Source organism: Neodiprion pinetum, chromosome 2 (genome assembly GCF_021155775.2).
Source record: "Neodiprion pinetum isolate iyNeoPine1 chromosome 2, iyNeoPine1.2, whole genome shotgun sequence".
NCBI lineage: Eukaryota > Metazoa > Arthropoda > Insecta > Hymenoptera > Diprionidae > Neodiprion > Neodiprion pinetum.
In genome coordinates this window covers 14,864,962-14,884,748 of record NC_060233.1, presented here as the reverse complement: position 1 = coordinate 14,884,748, position 19,787 = coordinate 14,864,962, and the positions used below count along the sequence as shown (strand labels likewise).

At 45.3% G+C, this 19,787-nt stretch overlaps 1 protein-coding gene across 3 annotated transcripts in view; it reads left to right on the top strand.

The window, feature by feature from the left end:
- Positions 1–19,787, top strand: part of N (neurogenic locus Notch protein) — a 157,065-nt gene that overhangs the window by 111,426 nt on the left and 25,852 nt on the right. For all 3 annotated transcript variants that reach the window (XM_046610651.2, XM_046610650.2, XM_046610653.2), the window contains one exon: positions 3,929–4,111. In XM_046610651.2, coding sequence (XP_046466607.1) covers positions 3,929–4,111 — 183 coding nt within the window. The remainder of the gene's footprint in view (positions 1–3,928; positions 4,112–19,787) is intronic.

Genomic DNA, 19,787 nt, shown 5'->3' with positions numbered 1-19,787 from the left:
GAGGGTGTTTTCATGCCGTGCACCCGAAGCCCACGGGGCGGGGAAAAGAACCAACGATGTTCTTGGCTCGGACACAAATCACGGCCAAGATTACAGACGGAATCGCGCTGCGGTAGGGAATGATAAACTGTAAACCCGAAGAAAATCGTCTCCAGACCCGGAGAGCGGCGTTTGATTCAACGAGTGATTAGGCGTCAGGTCTTATTTCGTTCGTTCACTCTCTCTCTCTCTTTCTCTCTCTGCTGGGCAAGATTTCTCCATCGATAACACGAGTTAAGCACCCTTGATTACAGGCTGACCATTGCGTGGCTGCGTCATCTGCTTTAAAAATCATCTCGTAAAGCCGACTGATATAATTGTCGGATGTATATTTGTCACGGCGAACTACTGCTGCAATGCCCAGTCGGTATGCTAATTCAAAAACATTATTTTTCTCCTCTCTAGCTTCGCCAGCTATTCGCCCCGAGGTTAAAAATCGATCAAACTTTTCCCGATCGTCATTTATCCTCGAGTCTGCGACTGTCCTTCACCATAATTATCATTCTCGAGAACTTATAACATCTCCGGTTTCGAAATCGAATTCATTTTTACAATTCCTTCGAACAGTCGGTTGTCAGAAATCTGTTTTTTTTTTTTTTTTTTTTTTTTGTTGCTATTTTCAGGCAACTATTTTATTATCGTTGGTTTAGGTAGTTGTCATCGACATTGTATAAAACAAATGAAAGGTCTGAAGAATGGGTTTAAAAATTGGAACCGGAACGGTAGTTAATTAAACCCAGAGATATGAAACGGAACGAGTTGAAAAAGATATCTAATTAGTGCTGCAGCAAAGGTACTTTGCGCGATGAAATTAAAAAGCCGGGGCATCGTAAGGTGGCGCTATTCCATGGTGCATCAGTTTAACATCGTTCAACACAGTTCTGGGTTGAATTTGATGCGAGGCACTACCCAACTTCTAGCCGTCGAGACCGGTCCACCGTTTCGTCGTCGGTAGCAATGAGCTCGAATTTCGAAATGAGAACCAATTCGTCGATCCGAGTCAAAGACCCGCTTCCACTGCAATCACGGATAATATATGTATGGGGGATTTCGGTGCGTTTACCATATGCAAGAATCGGCATGGAAGCAGGTACTAATGATAGGAATTTTTCAACGCTCCAGTCGTCTCAGACTCGGGATACCGTTGCTGCTGCCACGGCTACTGACGTAAAATCTTCTAGCCATCCGCGTGCCGCCCGATCTTCTTCTTCTCGCGTCTTTGATTGGCGTGGTAGAAAAAGCGGGAGAAGAAGAAGATGAAGAAGAAGAAGAGGAAGAAGAAGAAGAGGAAGAAGAAGAAGAAGAAGAAGAAGAAGAAGAAGAAGAAGAAGAAGAAGAAGAAGAAGAAGAAGAAGAAAAAGAAGAAGAGGTGCAGCTGCGTCCAGACGTCATCGCCTGAGGCGAACGGCCAGCCAACGCCACAATTATAACCACCTTGTACTCGCCCATAGCTTGTGTCAGAGCGACTGATCGCCCTGCTGGTTATGCATGAAATTTCCAAGACGACTTGGTCCAACCCGAAGGCTTGACCGTTCTGCAGTCTTCACGCAAACTTTGGAACTGTAGCCTGCATCATTGCTGCTGCACCTGATCAGCATCAGAGACTTCGTGCCTCTCTAAAGATATATGGGGGGAAAGAACTCAGTCCTGAAATTGAGCACTGTAGCGTTACATGGCGACGCCCTAATGTGAGTAACTCGTAATAAGAATAAAGCACGTGGAAAGTGAGTAGATACCTATGCAACACGCGAAGACACGAGTACTGGGCTGAATTTCAATTCAATCGTGAGGCCAGCTCATTCAAGATTTCGGATTTACCCGACTCGACGGCACGCGACTCGAATGAAATCGCGATGAAATTACTTTGAAACGTTTAAACGATATCGTCTTCACAACCGTCGATGAAACATTTGGCAAATTTGTTTCTCTATCCACTTAGACGCGTCGTATCGATCGGGAATGAAAATTTTTTGTTCGTTCTCGAATACTACCTGCTGCCCCAAACAAAGACCCATTGTTGCGGAAAGTTGGCAACAGCGCCGTGACAATAGTAAGCCGATACTTTGGTGCAGGCTCTCTACCTGGCTACCCCGAGTGGGTGCAGGACGTCCCGAATTCTTTCGCTTTCCTATAGGACGTCGTATATAAATCTTCGAACTCAACGCCGCCTGCAAGCGGAGAATATTTTCAGTAACTTTCGATTTTGAATTTACTCGCTACGACGGATACACGAGGAATGAATCTTTTCCCAAGTTCACGATTCATCTTCTATCTGTAAGATACTCGTGTACCGAAAATACCAGTGAGACACACGAATTCCGAGACAGATCCTTTGGTGAGCTTGGGTAAACATGCGCTCGGTGTATATTCAGATTTGGTAATAGAGATCAGTTATTTAAGAAGAAATATAGACGCACGCGTTCGTCATTGTAGGGTACGTGAACATACAATGCAGGTGCTAAGCGCGGAGAGAATAAATTTGTAAATAAATATTCATCGGGTGAATTTTCACCTCTCGAGTGTCCGTCTCCCATGAGACTCATGGGCGTAGGGTGGGGCAGGTGGAGAGGTGAACCATACCAGATGTTTGCATAGCAGGAGAGACCGACTCTGCGCTGCACGGCATGAAAGACCGGCTAACCAAACACACGATTCGATAAGTAGTCACGTACGATTTCGGCTGATGCCAAAGAATTCCTGGGCACATCGATGTTCTCGACTGTCCAAACTCTGAACCAAGATTCTTCCAGCCCAAAAAATCTCGAAGCGTGCAGCTGTGAGCTGGCTGAAAAGTCGTACCGCAGGGTGCGATTATAAGGGCGGCATCCGATATACTTGGTATCACATTCGGTAATATAAGTACGATAAAAGTGAGAAACCCGTTCCTTCAGACGAGCTAGTACGGCGACGCCACGGAACTTAATCTACCAGAAAATATGCAATCTAGATAATAACGGTGAGCGGTGGGCGAGCGGTCATTATGGTTGTTATTAAACTTAAAATAACAATTTAGCGTTTAATTATGGGCCGCTTGCCGGTGGCAGGATCCGCTCATTCTGCCAGCCCGGAGCACGTGCAGTTACTCGTATCTGCAACAGCCTCCTTTCCCCGTCCGTCTCCTTCTCGACTTAACGGCGTCTCTCGCTTTCTCTCTCTCTCTCTTTCTCTCCGTCACACACACACACATACACACCGCGATTCAATTTCCGGCGAAAAGTAATTATGTCAGAACCATCCCGGCAAACCGTGCTCCTTGCGCATTTGCAGCATTTCTTGTACACTCGCAACAACGCGAATTACACCTTGGCTAAAGGTCGTTCTGTCATTATCGAAGACACTCTTCACTCTATCTATTGTCTAAGTCAACTGTGATCGTGACTGATTAAACGGAGATCAACGCTTTTCCAGGTGTCAAAACGAGCTCGTTGATCGAGATCAAGGTTTATACACATACAATCTTAAGTTCTGAAGTAGAGTGCGTAGGAATTTATTGCAGGGCGCTTTGAAACGATCGCGAATGAGACGAGTTCTTGCAACGTCCGTGGTGCCCTGCATGTGTCCTGGCAGACGGTAACATCTGTTGTTGTCATGGATAATTATGAGGGTGGAAAAACGGTTAAACAGACGTGGTTTACACGGCAGCGGTATGCGGCATTCACGGGATGAGAACTCCGAGAAAATCCCACTCTGCACCGTAATTGTCTTTCTCTTTGCTCGGCAGTCTCTTATCCCTGGAGTATGATTCTCTCGAATGTTTGCATGTCTTCTTTCTGGTAGTTTTTTTGTTTTTTTTTTAATTTTATCGATATTCTTATGCTTTAACATTGTTAGACTGTTGAGATTTGTTCCGCATCCATCATTTATGCGTGGTTCACTTCGATTTTTTCAGGATCGCCATGCGAACATGATGGCATCTGCGTCAACACGCCTGGATCATTCGCCTGCAATTGTACTCAGGGATTCACCGGGCCGAGGTGCGAGACAAACGTCAACGAGTGCGAATCTCATCCGTGTCAAAACGACGGATCCTGTCTTGATGACCCCGGCACCTTCCGCTGCGTCTGTATGCCTGGTAAGTTATGCAACATTATGTTTTACGTACCTCTTACAAATCAACGGATGAATTATTCGAGTATTGCACGCGACATTGTCACCGAGTCATATCATTACTTGCAGTTTGATCGATAGTTTTAAAAACTCCTTCAGCAATGTCCAACATCCGAATGAATTCGATGTACTATTTTTTTCGTACACATCTTCGCCTTTTGATTTCATCCGCTTGACATGATCTTTAAAACTTAGTCGGATGTAAGTACTTTCTAAGAAGTGTCAGATCATAATCGTGACTTGGTTAAATTTACAAGCTGCGGTATGGAAATCTTCAAGTATCAATTAATCTCTTTTCAATGGCTGGATCGTACCCACCTCTTAGGACGTGTAGGAATAATTTGGTTAGCTTGTTGATCACGCGAACTTATTTCTGTAATGATCAACCTTCAAAGATGACTTCGATATCTACAACAAAAGCCATTATGGTTGAGTTGACTGCTGTGTGACGTGGCCCGTTACCTTTGGACGTTATGTACATTGGAGAAAGTCGCGCAATTCTCATTTCAGCGTCAAGAAATTGTGGATGGTCAACCGTGACGTTCATTGTTCAAACGATGAAGGCGGCCCGCCGGCTATTTACACCTTTTTTATTCGTTCACTGCACGCCGTTTTTACTCCTCTCTCCATTCGGCTCAGAGTACTTGCACAAACTTTTCGCGCGAACGATGATGTACAGTTTCGGCGACTTCTTCGCTGGATCCTCGGACTCCGGGGGTTGGAAAGAACGCGTGAAATACACAGATAGATGGGCTGGCAACGATAGCGTTGCGCTGCTCCCCGGTAACGTCGAGCCGAGTTCGTGTCGCCGGTAAATTCTTCCGAGATGACAAGCCCAGCATCTGATACCGCTCGCGCTGGCAACAACTCGTTACTTTTGCGTCCGGCGTAAGTCAACTTTAATTGTTTGACACCTCGCACACCGCGCCTCCCGCTGGAACTAAGATAATCGATCTCTTGACCTGCGAAGAATGGACTGACGACGTCGTAAATAGACCGGACGACCACAAACGCTTACACTGCAGTGTCTAGTCTATAGCTGAATAAAATCGTCACACGTTTTATGCTCGAATTCAACGGTTCAACTAATTATTTCTATATATACGTATATTATACATATTTTAGATAGAGATGGTTTTGAATTGGAAGGTAATTTTGTATCTGGCTTTAGAGAATAAAACGTCGTTACATTATAACAAAGATTTTAGTGTCATTAGGAACGTGAAGGTAAAACTGGGTATGAATACCCCGCGCTTCATAAATAATGCATCTTCGAAAGATGAATCTTTGGCGGCTTATAAGAATTTTAAATCAGTCTCTGTCTCTGTCTAAATTTCCTATTATAATATACAGAGTCATTTGTATATAAAACTAAATTGGACGGGTCGCGACATAAAATGTTCATTACACCCGGAATAATTGCAAAAAGTTTTTATGGGTGTACTCGTATATTTTTTTTATGACTTTCGCAATTGGAAAAGTATTTTTTTTTTTTTTTGTTTGACACTATCGATGAGCTAATGATCCATACTTCAAGAATATTATATAGATATATGAAAAAAATGAAATGAATAATTTTATAAAAATAACTGCGGTTGCTGCAGACGACATCGATGTGAAAATTATCTTTTAATAAAGACCAAAGTATAAAACGTTGAAGATGAGAGATAATGATGATTTAGAGGTATGTAACGTAACGTAGGGGGAACGATCAGTGCGCAGGCGTTATAAGGTATATGGATGAGGGGTTTTTCTTTTTTTCACCCAGCCTAGAGTCCGTTTCGTTAATTGGATAATATATTTCGTAGGCGTAATTTCAAATTTATCTTCATCGAGAATCGATTTTTTATTCTTACTTCTTCGAGGTGACATACTTCAACCACGTGTTGAAGAAAAACGAACCTCAATGTGAAAAGCAAATAGATTTAAAAATAACACCTAGCGCATTTAAATTTCTTCTCGCGGCCTAATCCTACCCTACCTGATATTATTCGTATTGAAGTCGATAAATTTAATCTTTGAATCGATGAAATATCTACTATCTATACATAAATACATGTGTACACTACGTGTATATATATATATATATATATATACTATACATATCTATATGTAATATATACACGTTTATATGTAAATGTATACGCGGCGCGTCAATTGATGTTGGCAATTCCGATGTACGTAAGTTTATCTCGTTTAGTGCACCATTTGTTTCGCCTTCACGGGGATTCCCGCGGTGTTGTTGAGGCCAAGTTTCAACCGAGCCTGCGGAGCTGCATGCAGGAGGCAATAGTCGAAGAAACAGGTCGACGCCTTATCTATTGCCGATAAATTTCGCTGGATTCAACGCCCTGCCAGGGATCAAAGTAGACCGGCGCGTGGATGCAGATCCTCCACTCCTGATCCTTTCCAAACGCGAGACAGATCAAAGAGAGCCCCTTTCCCTTTGTCCGTCCAGGACGCAGTCCTCGTCCACCGAACTCATTCACCTGTTATGACACGTGAATAATTATCAAAAAAATAAACAAAAATAAAATAACGGGAACAACGAACAACGGCGTTGAATTCAGCACGCCATAGAACTGGGCTGCAGGACGAGTCCACGCGCGGTCTCAGGTGCACGAAATTTGGGGCTGAGGGCCTCTTCAGGGCTTTCCTCGAGCTGTGCTACGCTGCCCAGCGGCGAAACAAAGACCGTATTGTGTTACACGGGACTCGATGCTCTTATGCAGTCGGAGGGCCCTTATAACGTGTCGTGGGGAGCCTCCTGCACCGGGACGACGCATGCAGTGACAGCCAAAATAAAAACAACCTGCGCGCAGAGGCGAGGCGAGTACGCAGGGTTCACCCTTACTTGGTAACTCACTGGACCAGCAACGAGGCTGAAGCACCGTGTTAACGACGGCGATGCTGGTTCAACTCCGGTGAAAAAATCGTGTCGTACCTCGAGGCAATCGCCAGGTTTTTAATTGGTTTTAACCATCAACCGCGAGATCCATGCGGTGTAAAGTAACCTCGAGGAATTCGCACAGAACGGGGAAATTGTGTTGGATGGAGAAAGGAGGAGAAGGAGATGCGACCCGGACTTGTGTAAAATATGATCGTGGCATCCGCGAAATATGAGATCTCAAGAGGCTGCATGGACTTCATATCGTTTCATGCGAAAAGGCTTATCTCATCTTTCCTTTCTGATGCACCACCTGCAGCCTCCATTTCTTCTTTCGGTTATAATGGAAAGCGGAGAAGGTCGTTGTATTCGTTCTGGTTGACGGGAGATTCTGGAATTTTCGAAAACCAGAGTTTGTAAGAAGCAATTAAATCCGATGTTGTAGATTGAATGCAAGACGTAAAGATAGGACGAGTCAGGAGTACCGTGTGTATTTGTACCCAAGTAAATGACGAACGCTTCCAATTACATCTCGCGGTTATACAATCATCTGATAGTGTCATGCTGGCCAGATTGTAGAACACCTGGAGAGAAAAATATCGAGAATGTCGGTCGTGCGATGGAATAAATATATCGAATGGTCCGATAACATCCCTGCTGCAGCCGTCGTCATTTACATACATATGGTTAATACCAAAGTCTTAACCTCCGATGCTCGGTTTTAAAGCTGAGAGAAGTACTCCTGTGCAGACCTACAGAAGTGCAGAAAATCTGGCCACTTGCACTGACACTTGCGACTGTCTATTGGCAAAAGTATAAAGTACTTCGAGTAATTGCGAGTCGGGAAGATGACTTTATAAGGTTAGAGCACGACACAGATGTCAGTCTTGTCAAGCCGACGTCAATTCCTCAGCCTTGTTTTAAGAGCACAGTTTCCTTCGCCATCCAAAGAAGGCCGTCGAAGATGACGTCCCGTCAGGGTTTCCATCCAGGTGACACGTGTCACTTATTATGCGTAGAATGCCGTCACGGGCATTGGTGCGAGTATGATCTCTTTCAACGTTGCTTTACTCCGCACTCTACAGGTGTTTACACAAAACAGGAATTTCTCGCCGCGGCAAAACCGGATTAGATGGAAATTTTTGCCAAGTTACAAGAGCAGAAGTGTCGACCGCTACTTCGCTATTACAGCTCTTGGACGCAGCATTTCCATTAAGTTCGTTCAAACTAACTGTGCCATACTCGCCTTCGAACTCACGCATCCTGACGGCGGGCAGCGGGCTTATTCAAAATGCACCTTTTCCAACTGGCACAACATGTCTCAATAACGACGGGACCACGGTAGAGGACACGAAGGTCTTTGCCAGACTCTTGCGGGGCGCGTTCACCCACGCGAAACCCGGCCGACCGTTCGCCGCATCCTCGACGAGGAGGAACAGACCACCATCCGCATGATATATTATTGAAGATGTAGATTACTCTTAGCTTTATCCCGGAGAGGCTTGCGCTGCATTGTGCCGGACGCACAATGGCTTCCACCCCGCTCCTCCGGCTCTTTCCGTCTCACATCCTCGCCTCCGATGTATTCTTCTTCCCTTCTACTTCACCTCTTCGTTCTACATATTCCGCTAGTGCTCCGCAGCATCGTAAGACAGTTATTCTCGCTTTTGTGTCCTCCGGCGGTTCCGTGACGTGGCGTTATTACCCATGTAGGTATCGTACTGCAGACGTACAATCCGCGCGGTTCATTTGCTTTCATGAAAATCAAGTCGAGACGAGCAGAGACTTTTTCCTTAGAGAAAGAAAACTGCGGCGAACAGAGAATCTTGACTTTCCTCCGGTTGTTAACTCGCACCTCGACTAGTCAACGCGCGCTTCGGTGCATTATAACCAGCGTTGTATTCGGCGTGTTCCTTTTATCCGACGTGGCTTGAAAAATGATCGAGGGACTCGCTCGGTCCATGAACGGCGACGGGGGAGTCCAGATACGAGTGATCGTTTTGTCCGAGTAAGAGACGCGCGCATTTGTCTGACTTTGAATGGGCTCCTATCATTGCCCTTATCCCTCCCGGGGTTAATTTAATTGTCTTCTTGGAATCCCGATAGGGCGCGGAGTGAAGCGACGCCTCCGTTGCTTGGCGTTGCGGCGATCAGAGCCCTCCGATGCTTATTCCTGGTTCACCATCAACTGGTCCGTTGCTTCCGACACCGGACGCCAATTATCATCGACGCGAGCGATAAACTCTCTCCCTTGTTTTTCTACCTCTCCCATGCGCACTAGTGGTGTTTCCGGGAATCGAAGGATAACCAGAACCGTCGATCAAGATTTCGCTCCATCAGATCCTCGCCGTAAATCCGCTCCCAGTTCAAAGTTTAGGACCTAGATCCGCTGGGACCAGATAGTACACGATCTGACACTCCTAGCGTAAATCATCGGAAAAGTTACAGTACACTTGTGTAGAAATCATCATGACACAAAACGCAACGGTTGATTTGCTCGCAAATCAAGCCTCGAAGTCCTGGAGTTCGGAAATCTGGCTAGCATGAGACTCCATGCAATATGCTTACGACTATGGAAATGCAATAAGATGGTCGTCTGTTTCTTTATCAGAAGTAATTGGCGACCAATATAACAGAAAGAGGGCGGTAAATCACGAACCGTTTTTAAGCCAAACTAATGAACAAAGCGCAGAATTGTGTGAGAGAGAAAAATTTCAATACTTGGGCCTAACAAGTCGAGATGTCAAGACCGCAGGATATGTCGAATGACGTCGGTGTCGCTCAGCAAGGCGTCCTACGGCCCGACACATCATTCACTCTTCAAATCGTCGTGACGTCGACTATACACGGTGCGCTCGAAGAGCCAATGTACACGCCTCTCAGTGTCACGAAGGTGCGTGGGTTGGTTTTGACGTATGCTGCTCATGTCCATCTGTCAAGAAATTCTGGGTCATTGTTGGCCAGCCATGTTCGAGTCGAGAATGATCGGCCCGAGCCGCCTTGAGGCGGCAGTGAATGCCGAAATTTTCGATCCAATTATTCCAATTCAGCTATGGTTCATGAAATATTTGAGGAAAAACTGTCCGCTCCGCGAATTGTCGAAGACTTTACACCATTTCTCCGTTACAGTTATTCCGCTTCAACTGTTGTCTCGAAGGTGTGCTTTTGTGTTCGCTAAATTGGAGCTAATTAAGTTTCTAGTTTCACTGCTGCGAAGGCGAGTGCCATTCTTACGGAGGCCAGTCAATGGAAGAGGGAATAACCACGTTAAGGGTAGTGCGGTTGGCCGACTATGACGGGGTTTACAAAAGCGACGGAAATGTTATTCTTGCGACACGTTCGTGCTGCACGAGTATAAAGCAGCATCCAAAACCCGCAGTAAAGTAAAGCCGCGACTCATAGTTCTTCAGCTAAGTCGTCGTAGACTTCAGCTCGCAATACGTTGGCGTGGTTTATCGGCCGTAATGACGAGTGTGCGAGCTGTTGCGTATCATGCGTCGTATAACTTGATAGTGAGAGACGCCGAGTCGTGACAGCGGCTTAATACACCTCCTTGGTTCGCGCAGGCTCGCAAGGACACCAGCGCCCAGACACATTGTCCTGTCTCGGGTCGTTATTTATCTCGAACCGCGAGTCTGGACACAGTCCTCCGCCCTCCGGGGACCAAAGGACCGGCGGAGACTCTCGGAGATGCGTGCCGTGCTTGTGCGACCCGCACTGACTGCAGGAAGAACATATAAAACTGGAGTGAAAGAACCTAACACGCCTGGAGAACACGTTCCGGGACGCTTTCAGACCAGCATGGACATGAAGAACGCCAAAAAGTGCGCTCACCATTGTCACGCAAATAATACCGAAGCTGAGAAATGGAATGGTAATCGTGAATATTTCACATAAATTACGCCAATGTCAGGCAGAAAAAGGCGGTATTGTCCAAATGTGACCGCTTAAGAGAATAGTTTTCGTTACAAGGAGTCAAAGTTTATATGAGCGCCACATTCGTAAAATGATCTTTTCACCACACCAACTCATTTACAATGCATGAGCACTCTGCTGTTGAACTGGTAATAATAGTGCCTCTTCTCCCTGGTCTCCTGTTCCAGTTGTAGCACTCCGCCATGGTGCACCGTTGTCTATATACTTAAAAGACGCCTAATGTTTTGCGAGCAAGTTCCAGGATTTAAAAAAATCATTTTTCGGTTCATTCCGCGATAGGAACATTCTTCAGCAAAGTAAAGTGATTTGATTGTCATCACGGTAATCCATGAGTATCTATAATAAACTTTCCGATTACCTTGTTAGAGTATTAAATGTTTCAGTAAATAATGACAACTGTTCGAACTTGAGCAACCATATATTAACTTAACTCACTTCGTTATACTGATTGGTGTTTGCGCTAAGTGTCGCCATCAATTAAATGGGTTCAAATGTGTGCACAGAGGTTTTATTTCGGTCAGGCTTATCAGATCAAATGTGCCCAATCATAAGCCTTGAATGTTGTATCCACCCACGGAGCCCGATGTTGAAGTAGACATCTTCTCCTCGGATGGAATTTCTCTGTACTTATTTCTCCTTGCGAGTACTTTTTTTCTTTTTGCCTCTGGTTGACCAGTGGCCACTGCGGCTGAGTGCTCACCTTCGTTGTTATGAGATAGGGACGTATGTACCTCCATCCGCCACGATCACCCTGCAACGTCACAAGTCTTCGTCCTCCTATAACTTATCGTCTTCATCTCCTGAGTCGTGGCCGGTAGCACACCGCCATCCGGTATCTACACGTTTGTTTACTCTCTTGTCTATTCATCAATGTTCTACCGGGCTTCACCCATTCGTATCTGCCACAAGGATCTGGGATTGTCTCTCTGTCTTCGGCTTCCTTACCGCCATTATTATTATAAAAGGGATAACGGGATTGCGGAAGGGACTTTACATCCACTTGCATCACCAGTTGTCTGTTCGTACGTTTATGTATGTGTGGCATTGTAGTTTTCTAACATCACGAGGATCTGAATTGCACGTTATTGATTCCCGCAGTTTTTGCTCCCGCAACATTGATATTAATTACGTTTGTACAGTCGTCTGCATATATCTAAATCTCCGGTTCAAGGCAGAAGTTCCATCGGTAGTTCAATCACGTCTTATCGTTAATTAAAAAGTTAACTTCGGTTCGAATTACGCACGTGCCACTCCTAAATTTATAAGCTACACAGTACGTCTTCCTTCCCATCTCGCTTCTGATAGGACTATAAAAATTTTGAGAATAAGGAGGAACGATTCACGAGGTCTTGTAAATTGATATGGTATCATGTACTATTAATCCATCGTCGAGTATAACCCTCACAATCCACTTCATCCCCCACCGTTCTCCACTCCAATCTCACTGCAAAGTAATTATTGTGATTAATGTTCTCCGCAGCGTCGATCAGGCGGATCTCTCTCATCTCGATTTCGATCTCGAGCCTGAAATTGGAATTTCATAACAATATTTTATCGGACTGTCACGGTTGTCTGAGGTACTCAAAAAGCAATTGCGCCAACTCGCGTTCGTTTGACAAGCCGCGATTCAGTTCGACGAAGTCAAAGTTCAAGGTGGTAAAATCAACTTCATAGCAGAACCTCCCGGTCGGAATTCACAACAGCGCGATATCACTGCTATCATAACCATGTGTCACTACACTTTATCGTGATTAATTCCTCTCATCATTAATAATCATCATAAATTGATTGATAGATCGTACAATAAAGCGGCCCGCAATTGTTGTTCGTAATCTCAGTGCAATTAACTAGGCAGACAATGTTACATGAGAATTGCTGCCGCGGATTCCTCCGTTCTTATTCTCCTCGCCATCTCTCTCAGTCTCATTTCTCATTCTCATATTTCGCTAATTCTTTGAGCACTCCGCCATTCGCCGCACAATGCCTCATGGTGGTAACCAACTCTGCTGACGCAGCTGCAGCGTCGCCGATCAGTGCGTACCTATACAAATGCAGCAATGGAAACTCAAAGTCTGTGACAGCGTTGCTCCGATATCTTTGTCGCTTCACGTATCAAGCGAGGCCACGACGGCTACTTATTCCGTGCAGTCCTGTTTCTCGGCCTCTTTCTACTTGGCTCCAAAGTCCGAATTTGGCGTGAGATGATCGTGAGATCGATTTTATAATGGTAACTTGACACATTGTACGACACCCTCGAATCGCGATTCCCCAGCGGCCGCTTCACCAACTCGAGTTCAGATTCAGCTTCAAGGGTTTCACTTCTCCAGGTGTTAACCTCACGGAGACCCGAGTCGCAACGTGTTGCTGGCGGTGTTCGCGGCTGACCGTCACATAAGTAACCGGCGCTATCTGAGAGCATCATCTCCGGGGAGTCCGCATCTAGACGAAGCGACGGTTCGCGCGCGAGCAAAGCTCACGGTTTGACTCCCTCGACGTGGGCAGGCAGCGACCAAACTCTAATTAAACCGGCAAATATACCAGCAGTGACAATAACCATCGGAATACCTCTTGAACGTTCAAATCGGCTTCTTTTCTCTCGCGATTGTTCTCTGCGACCCACGCATACAGCTTGCGTCGACGCCATTTTCTCGTTAATCCTTCTAATCTAGTCCAGTCTAGTCTAGTCCGGGATGCCATTCGCTTGGAAATAAAATAAATGATTTCAATTCATTAACATGGACATCGTGTGATTTTTATCATGCCCTGGATTTTTTTCAAGTTCCAGTGCACCAAGTGATTTCTATCCATTTCCAATGATATCCAATTCCTGGTACCTCTCGATATACACGCAAATTCCGGCGATTTTTGGATTCGGTAGCATGTGCACAACAAAACACTGTAAATCACCGGAGATCAATGGAAATCACTTGGTAAACTGGAGATCAACTTAAGCACCTTATGATATCAAAATAAATAGAATGTTAATGGATTGAAACAATTTGGCATCTACCGCGAGACTTGAACAAATTCTCATAATTTTCAATGCTTGTCACATGATTTTTTTATCTCTATCACGTGATTTTAAGTATTTCGATGATTTCAGCTGTCTCGATTGACTCCGCGTGTTTACAAGCCATTCAAGTTTCTTTCATTTGCAATTTGATTTCCGACGTTCTATCCAGTTTATTGCTTCTTTGAGTGAAGGGCCTCTCGGTATAGTCTCACTCACTCCCAGCTTCGGAATGTCGCCACGGTGTTTTCAGCGCGCTCGAGCGTAAAAGAAATGGGGAAAAAACAACCCCGGTGAGAATATGTTCGGTAGTTACTCTGCAAGTACTAGCTGCTGCCCTGTGACCCACCGTTGTATGTACTTCGTTAGGCCGCTCTAATCCACCGTCGTAGCGCCCTGATATATTTAAAATGCAAATACCGACACGATGTCGTTTCGACGCGGGCTGCGCCGGCCTCGGGCTTCCCCTCTCGAATTACATCCTCGCTTCGCGCCATGAGAATACAATTTATCGACTTTTTATAGTCGAGAAAATATTCAAAGCTGAATATTGTCTGACTAATTATGAGATGTGTTGAAATTAAGTTTATATAACGCAAGCATGTTTTACACGGTTTTTCATACGTATTCTTCGTACACAAAATAGTCATTTCTATGATGGTAAAGCGAGTCTGCGAATGCACATGCGCGGAGTACTGAAAAGATTATTTTTTAAGTTCTAGGTGTTAAAAGCGGTCATTTCACAACTGCGCGCATGCATTATCGCCAACAAATCCGACATTACGCGACCCTAACCTCAATTCCGTGCTTCGTGAAAAAACGCGTAACATACTCTTGTTATACAAAGAATCGTGTGCAACAAGGAAGCAAAGGTCTTTTCACTTGGTGTATTTCCAATATTCGTCATCGGCTCGTATGCGTGCTCACATACGAATTATAACTCAAGCTCAGCCCGAAAAGACCCAGTTTGCTTTATGTTATTTAATATACTATTGAATAATTCCGTCGAAAGTTACGACTAGATCCAAATTCGAATTCCCTTTGTCTTCTTGGCGGATTTATACCAAGAGTTTCCTGTGAAACTCAACACCCAACGTCAGCACATAGGCAACCGAAGTTACGTTTTGTAATGCTATATACCCAAAATGTAGCTTCGTTTACCCATCTTTTGGCATTGAATGGTGAGTTTCATATAAATGTCCTGGTATATCTTTTCTCTCACATTTGTGATATATGTAACGCATAATATAGCGTGAAGTGCTATAAAGTTACTAATGTATAGATAGAACTACAAGCGTATTTCTGTGCGCCATACGAAACAGTCTGAAACTATCAACTCGCGATTAAACGATCCATTTCATCCCCTACGTTCCAATTTCAATTGCTTTCGCTCAACTAGAGCTCCTGATACCTGCAGTAATTTATTGTTATTTAGGAAAATTTCAACCCAGAGTCAGACCGAAACTGAATCTTTGTTGCCAAAACACAAGACACAGAGGTCGTATAGCCATAGGCGACGGTAATCCAGTTTCGACGGATCATTTGCAGTGTAAATCCGGCCAATTATGTGAGGTGGTCGTTTGGTCTCGGGAAAATATATATTCATAAAGCCCCTGCAGTCTGATCGGGAGTAGAATAAGGTTGACTGCGATCCGATATGGTAAGGCAGAATCTGCATTGAATATAAAAGCACGAGGGTTTATTATTTAGGGAAAAAAGGCTCTCGGCTTGTTCGCGGATAATGGCTCGAGCATGGTAATGCAATCTACGGTGGTTGGTACGCCAGCAAATCCTTTTTAGCCTTGAATGGAAAACAGGACTACGGCTATTCCAAAGCGCCGACTCGACGTTCACCAGCAGCCCATTATTCTCGTACCGCGCCTTTTTCAGACACGGCAGACTCGATCGCGCCATCCTAAATTCGTCACATGGTTCCAATTACAACAACATTTTCATCTGTCGTACGAAATTTTGCGAGTAAAGGTACAGAATGGTTGCAACCAGAGAATTTTCTCGATAATTGCACGGCGTCGAGTCTGCGGCGGATTGAATATAATAGCATCATATTTGACGCCTGACTGGCCGCAGCATGTCTTGTTGCTTTTCTTTTTTTTTTGTCGTCGTTATCAAATACCGCAGCATTCTTCAGGGTCTTTCGGCGAAAGCGTGCAGCACATCGCGAATAATGGCGACTCGGTATATTTTTATTTATTTTTGTTCTACTTTTATCTACTCCACAGTTTCAGAGCGAATAATTTCGTCGGAGGGAAAACCATATAACCGCACGAACGTTCGTACCGAACTTTACGACGCGTGCTTGCTGTTCCGGACTTCACAAACCGCTGACCGAGGTATGACGGAGAGACGGAGAAATCGCTCGGCCACACTTAATGCTCACGCCACATCGGTTAAAGCTATCGCAAACAAGAGCGTTTGCTGAGCGTCGAGCACCTGCCATGTCTGCTGACTCTATGTATCCCTTTGGCCATCTTGTTGTAATCAAAAAATCCTGAATGAACGTTTTATGAAAGAGCGGAACTTGGAACTTTTCAGGGGGTCCGAAAGTGTTGGCGGACAGCTTCTCATCCTCAGTGTCGATCCTTTCCATCTCATATCGCCGTGCGGAGTCTTTCTTTTCACTCCAATAACGAGTTTGGTGAACTCCTGCAGCATCAGGACGACAAGGGGAACTCATTAGACGACGAGGATCCGTCGGTCGAGCAGCGCAGTGGGAAGGTTGTCGCGATTAGAGTCAGGGTCGCAAGAAGGAGTCCGACCAGTGGAACCAGTTTCCAAAAGCTTTCAGCTCCCCGTTCTCCAGGTTCCACCCCGACCCGGGGGGCCGCATTCGAAGACGCACTTACACGTGACTCACCACGCGGCGAACAGCTGCTACATAAACATGAGCCGATGCACCCGTGTCGAGGAGGCGAGGGGATCGGGATTCGCGCAATCCCCTTGAACGCATTATCTCACGGATGGCTCTGCTCGAGGATCGTTGTCGAAGAGGGGGTCGCAGAAGGCGATGAGACGCGTCTGTGCTGCAAGCCGGTTAACCGGTGACTTGTGCTAATTCCTTGGTGCCCTGTGTCTTTTGTTTGTTGTTACGGTGGCGCAGCGGCGAGTGATGGAGACGCGGCTGGTCGTCTTCTCTCCGCTCTTCGGAAGCTCAAAGCAGTTGACGCGCGGCGAACACTTCTGAGAATTCATCGAGGAAGAACTAATCCCGGATGGTTCTGCTTCCTAATAGGGTTAGACTTCGCGAGAATTTTTCTCCAGAGAACAACCGTGCCTTCGATAGTTTATTATACCTATACTCTTGCGCGAGAAACGAGGTATCCTTTATGCGCTATTACGATATCCTGAAAATGTCGAGAATTCGTTTTATGCTACCGCTTTCCTGATCAGCTCTTGCCGGAAAATGGATTCAACGAAAGGGTCTCCGCGTCGATAAAGCGGCTAGGCCATTCTGAAAATTGCTAGAAGGGATTTTTCATTTCCTAATGTTCGCGAAGAATCTTCTTCTTCACATTCGGTACCTACGAATAATTGCGAGGATAAATTCTGCCACTTAACTCTCGTTCATACCCCATTAATCTGTTCGCCGCGTTCCCTGATTTGAATCTACGGCTTTTCCGATCGTAAATCTGACCAACGCCCAGGTAAAAAAGTGTCGATTATATAACCGGGAGGCAATCAACACTTTGTTCATGGTTTTTTTTTTTTAGCCTAAAAAGCTTTCGACCCACAATAAATGTGTAAAGGTAACGACGATTTACTCCCCTGCACCCCGCGTGGATCTTGTAACCATTCTGGAATATATAAATTCCTTACGCCTTCGCCGACGTATCGATTTACGATCTACATGGCCGACCGTAAATTCACCTCGCTTTATAATTCCATTAGCAATCGAGCGGCCGATAATATTATTCAGGGTATCGGAGAGCCCTTAGATCACTAAAACTGACTCGTACTTGTAACAATTCTGAGAGCTGAGGCGGTACAAGCGATACTCGACGGAGATCAGCTCCCATGGAGATGATGACGGCACTGCGTCAATCCTTGCACAACCTTATTATACCCTGCGGTAGTATTTTATGTGAAAAGCAATAAAACAGTCTTACGGCGTAAATTTAATAGTTCAAGACCGTTTCTTGCACAGATATCGGGATACCGATAGTCGGGTCATCTTGAACAAAGATCTTGTCTTGCATAAAATGTCGGATTGAATCGTCGTCAATCCCAGGTCACGAGACCTCGACCACCCGCGAAATTCAGAAAACTCGAGACGTTGCGTCACAGTTGCGAGAAGCGACTGCGCCCCTGATACGTGGAGATGGATATCGGACGTTGGCAACACTGTCCATGTTGTGTTTCACAATCCCGACAGAGAATACAATGCTCCAACTGTACGGCTGCACTACGCTGCTGTTGCAGAACAGCTAGTGGTCCTTTTTAGAAATGTACTACCGAGAGAGCTGTCGTGGCCGGCTCGATTCATCTCTCTCTCAATCTCCGTACAAGCTCACGATTATACAACGGACTGACAACCGTGGACAATCACTCGTAAAATCGCACCTGTGCGAATCTCGGAACACACGCTATCGAAACCCTTTTCTCACAATGCACTGTCCAATTGCTGTGGGAATCACTTCCGATGTTCTTGAATGCTGAACTCGATTCATCGGTGAAGCTTAAGTGCAATAATTATAATTACCGAGGTGTCGGCCACTCGTTATCCGTGTTTCGTGCACTGCCTGCAGTCGGTGATCTTCAAACGGGACTCGAGAAATAATCACTATAAAGTTTGAGCGTACGTTCGGTTGTCCGTGTTGATTTTCGCTTAACGAACCCTGCAGCTGTATATACATTTGGCTCGAGCAAAGGCGCGCTTAGTAGTTAGCAATTTCCCCTCTCTTTGTGCCCCTCGCCGCAATTTCTTGTTCGGATTTAATTGCCAAAGGATGTGCGGCAGCCCGCGTACCGCTCGTATTCTACTTTATTTATCGCTGTAGTTGATTTCTCCCCTTGACCGCCACCAGTTTGGGCATCTCGCATGCTGTAACAAGCTTCGAACACTCTCCCCGGGTTCCTCCAACCCTTTTCGTGAGACTCGAAACAAATTTCTCTGACGAGCGAAAGACTAATTCGGGCAGAGCGCAAACTTTCAACTAATTGGCTAACTGTTTTACTGCTACCGACACTCGTTAGAACGATCCTCTTCGCCTAACAACCGTGAATATCGTTTCGAATGTTTACACTGGAAGATCAAACGATTTGGTAGCTGGCCAGTAATGTCGCTGCGATCTTCAAGTATTATATCTCTTTTTGATCATCTTATTAGCAGTCAAAAGGATCCCACATTTCATCATTTTGCTGAATAACCGTGATGCGTTCATTTCAAACGTCAATTATCATCACTTCCCGATGATTAATCGGCCAACTTGATACAAGTATCAGTCAGTCAATTTCTTTAAATCCCAGACGACTCATTGCAAATATCGGGTATAATAAGCGTTTGCATGATTGGAGTAAACGTCTACATTCTAATTGGGCAGGCCTTTTCGGAGCGGTAATTTTTCAGGGGGTATTTAAAGGTGGCAATCACCAATTACGAATTGCGAAATCTGATGTAGCGTTGCCCGAGATTCGCATATTGTTTCGCGCTCATGTCTCGGTCCTGAGGACCACAGGGTGGGTATGGCAGAGACGTAATAGCAGTAATTAAATAAGCTGAATCTCTGTAATCCTGCTCAGGGTTATTAGCAACGCCACCACGCGAGACGCGCCACTCCTCTCACGTCTCTC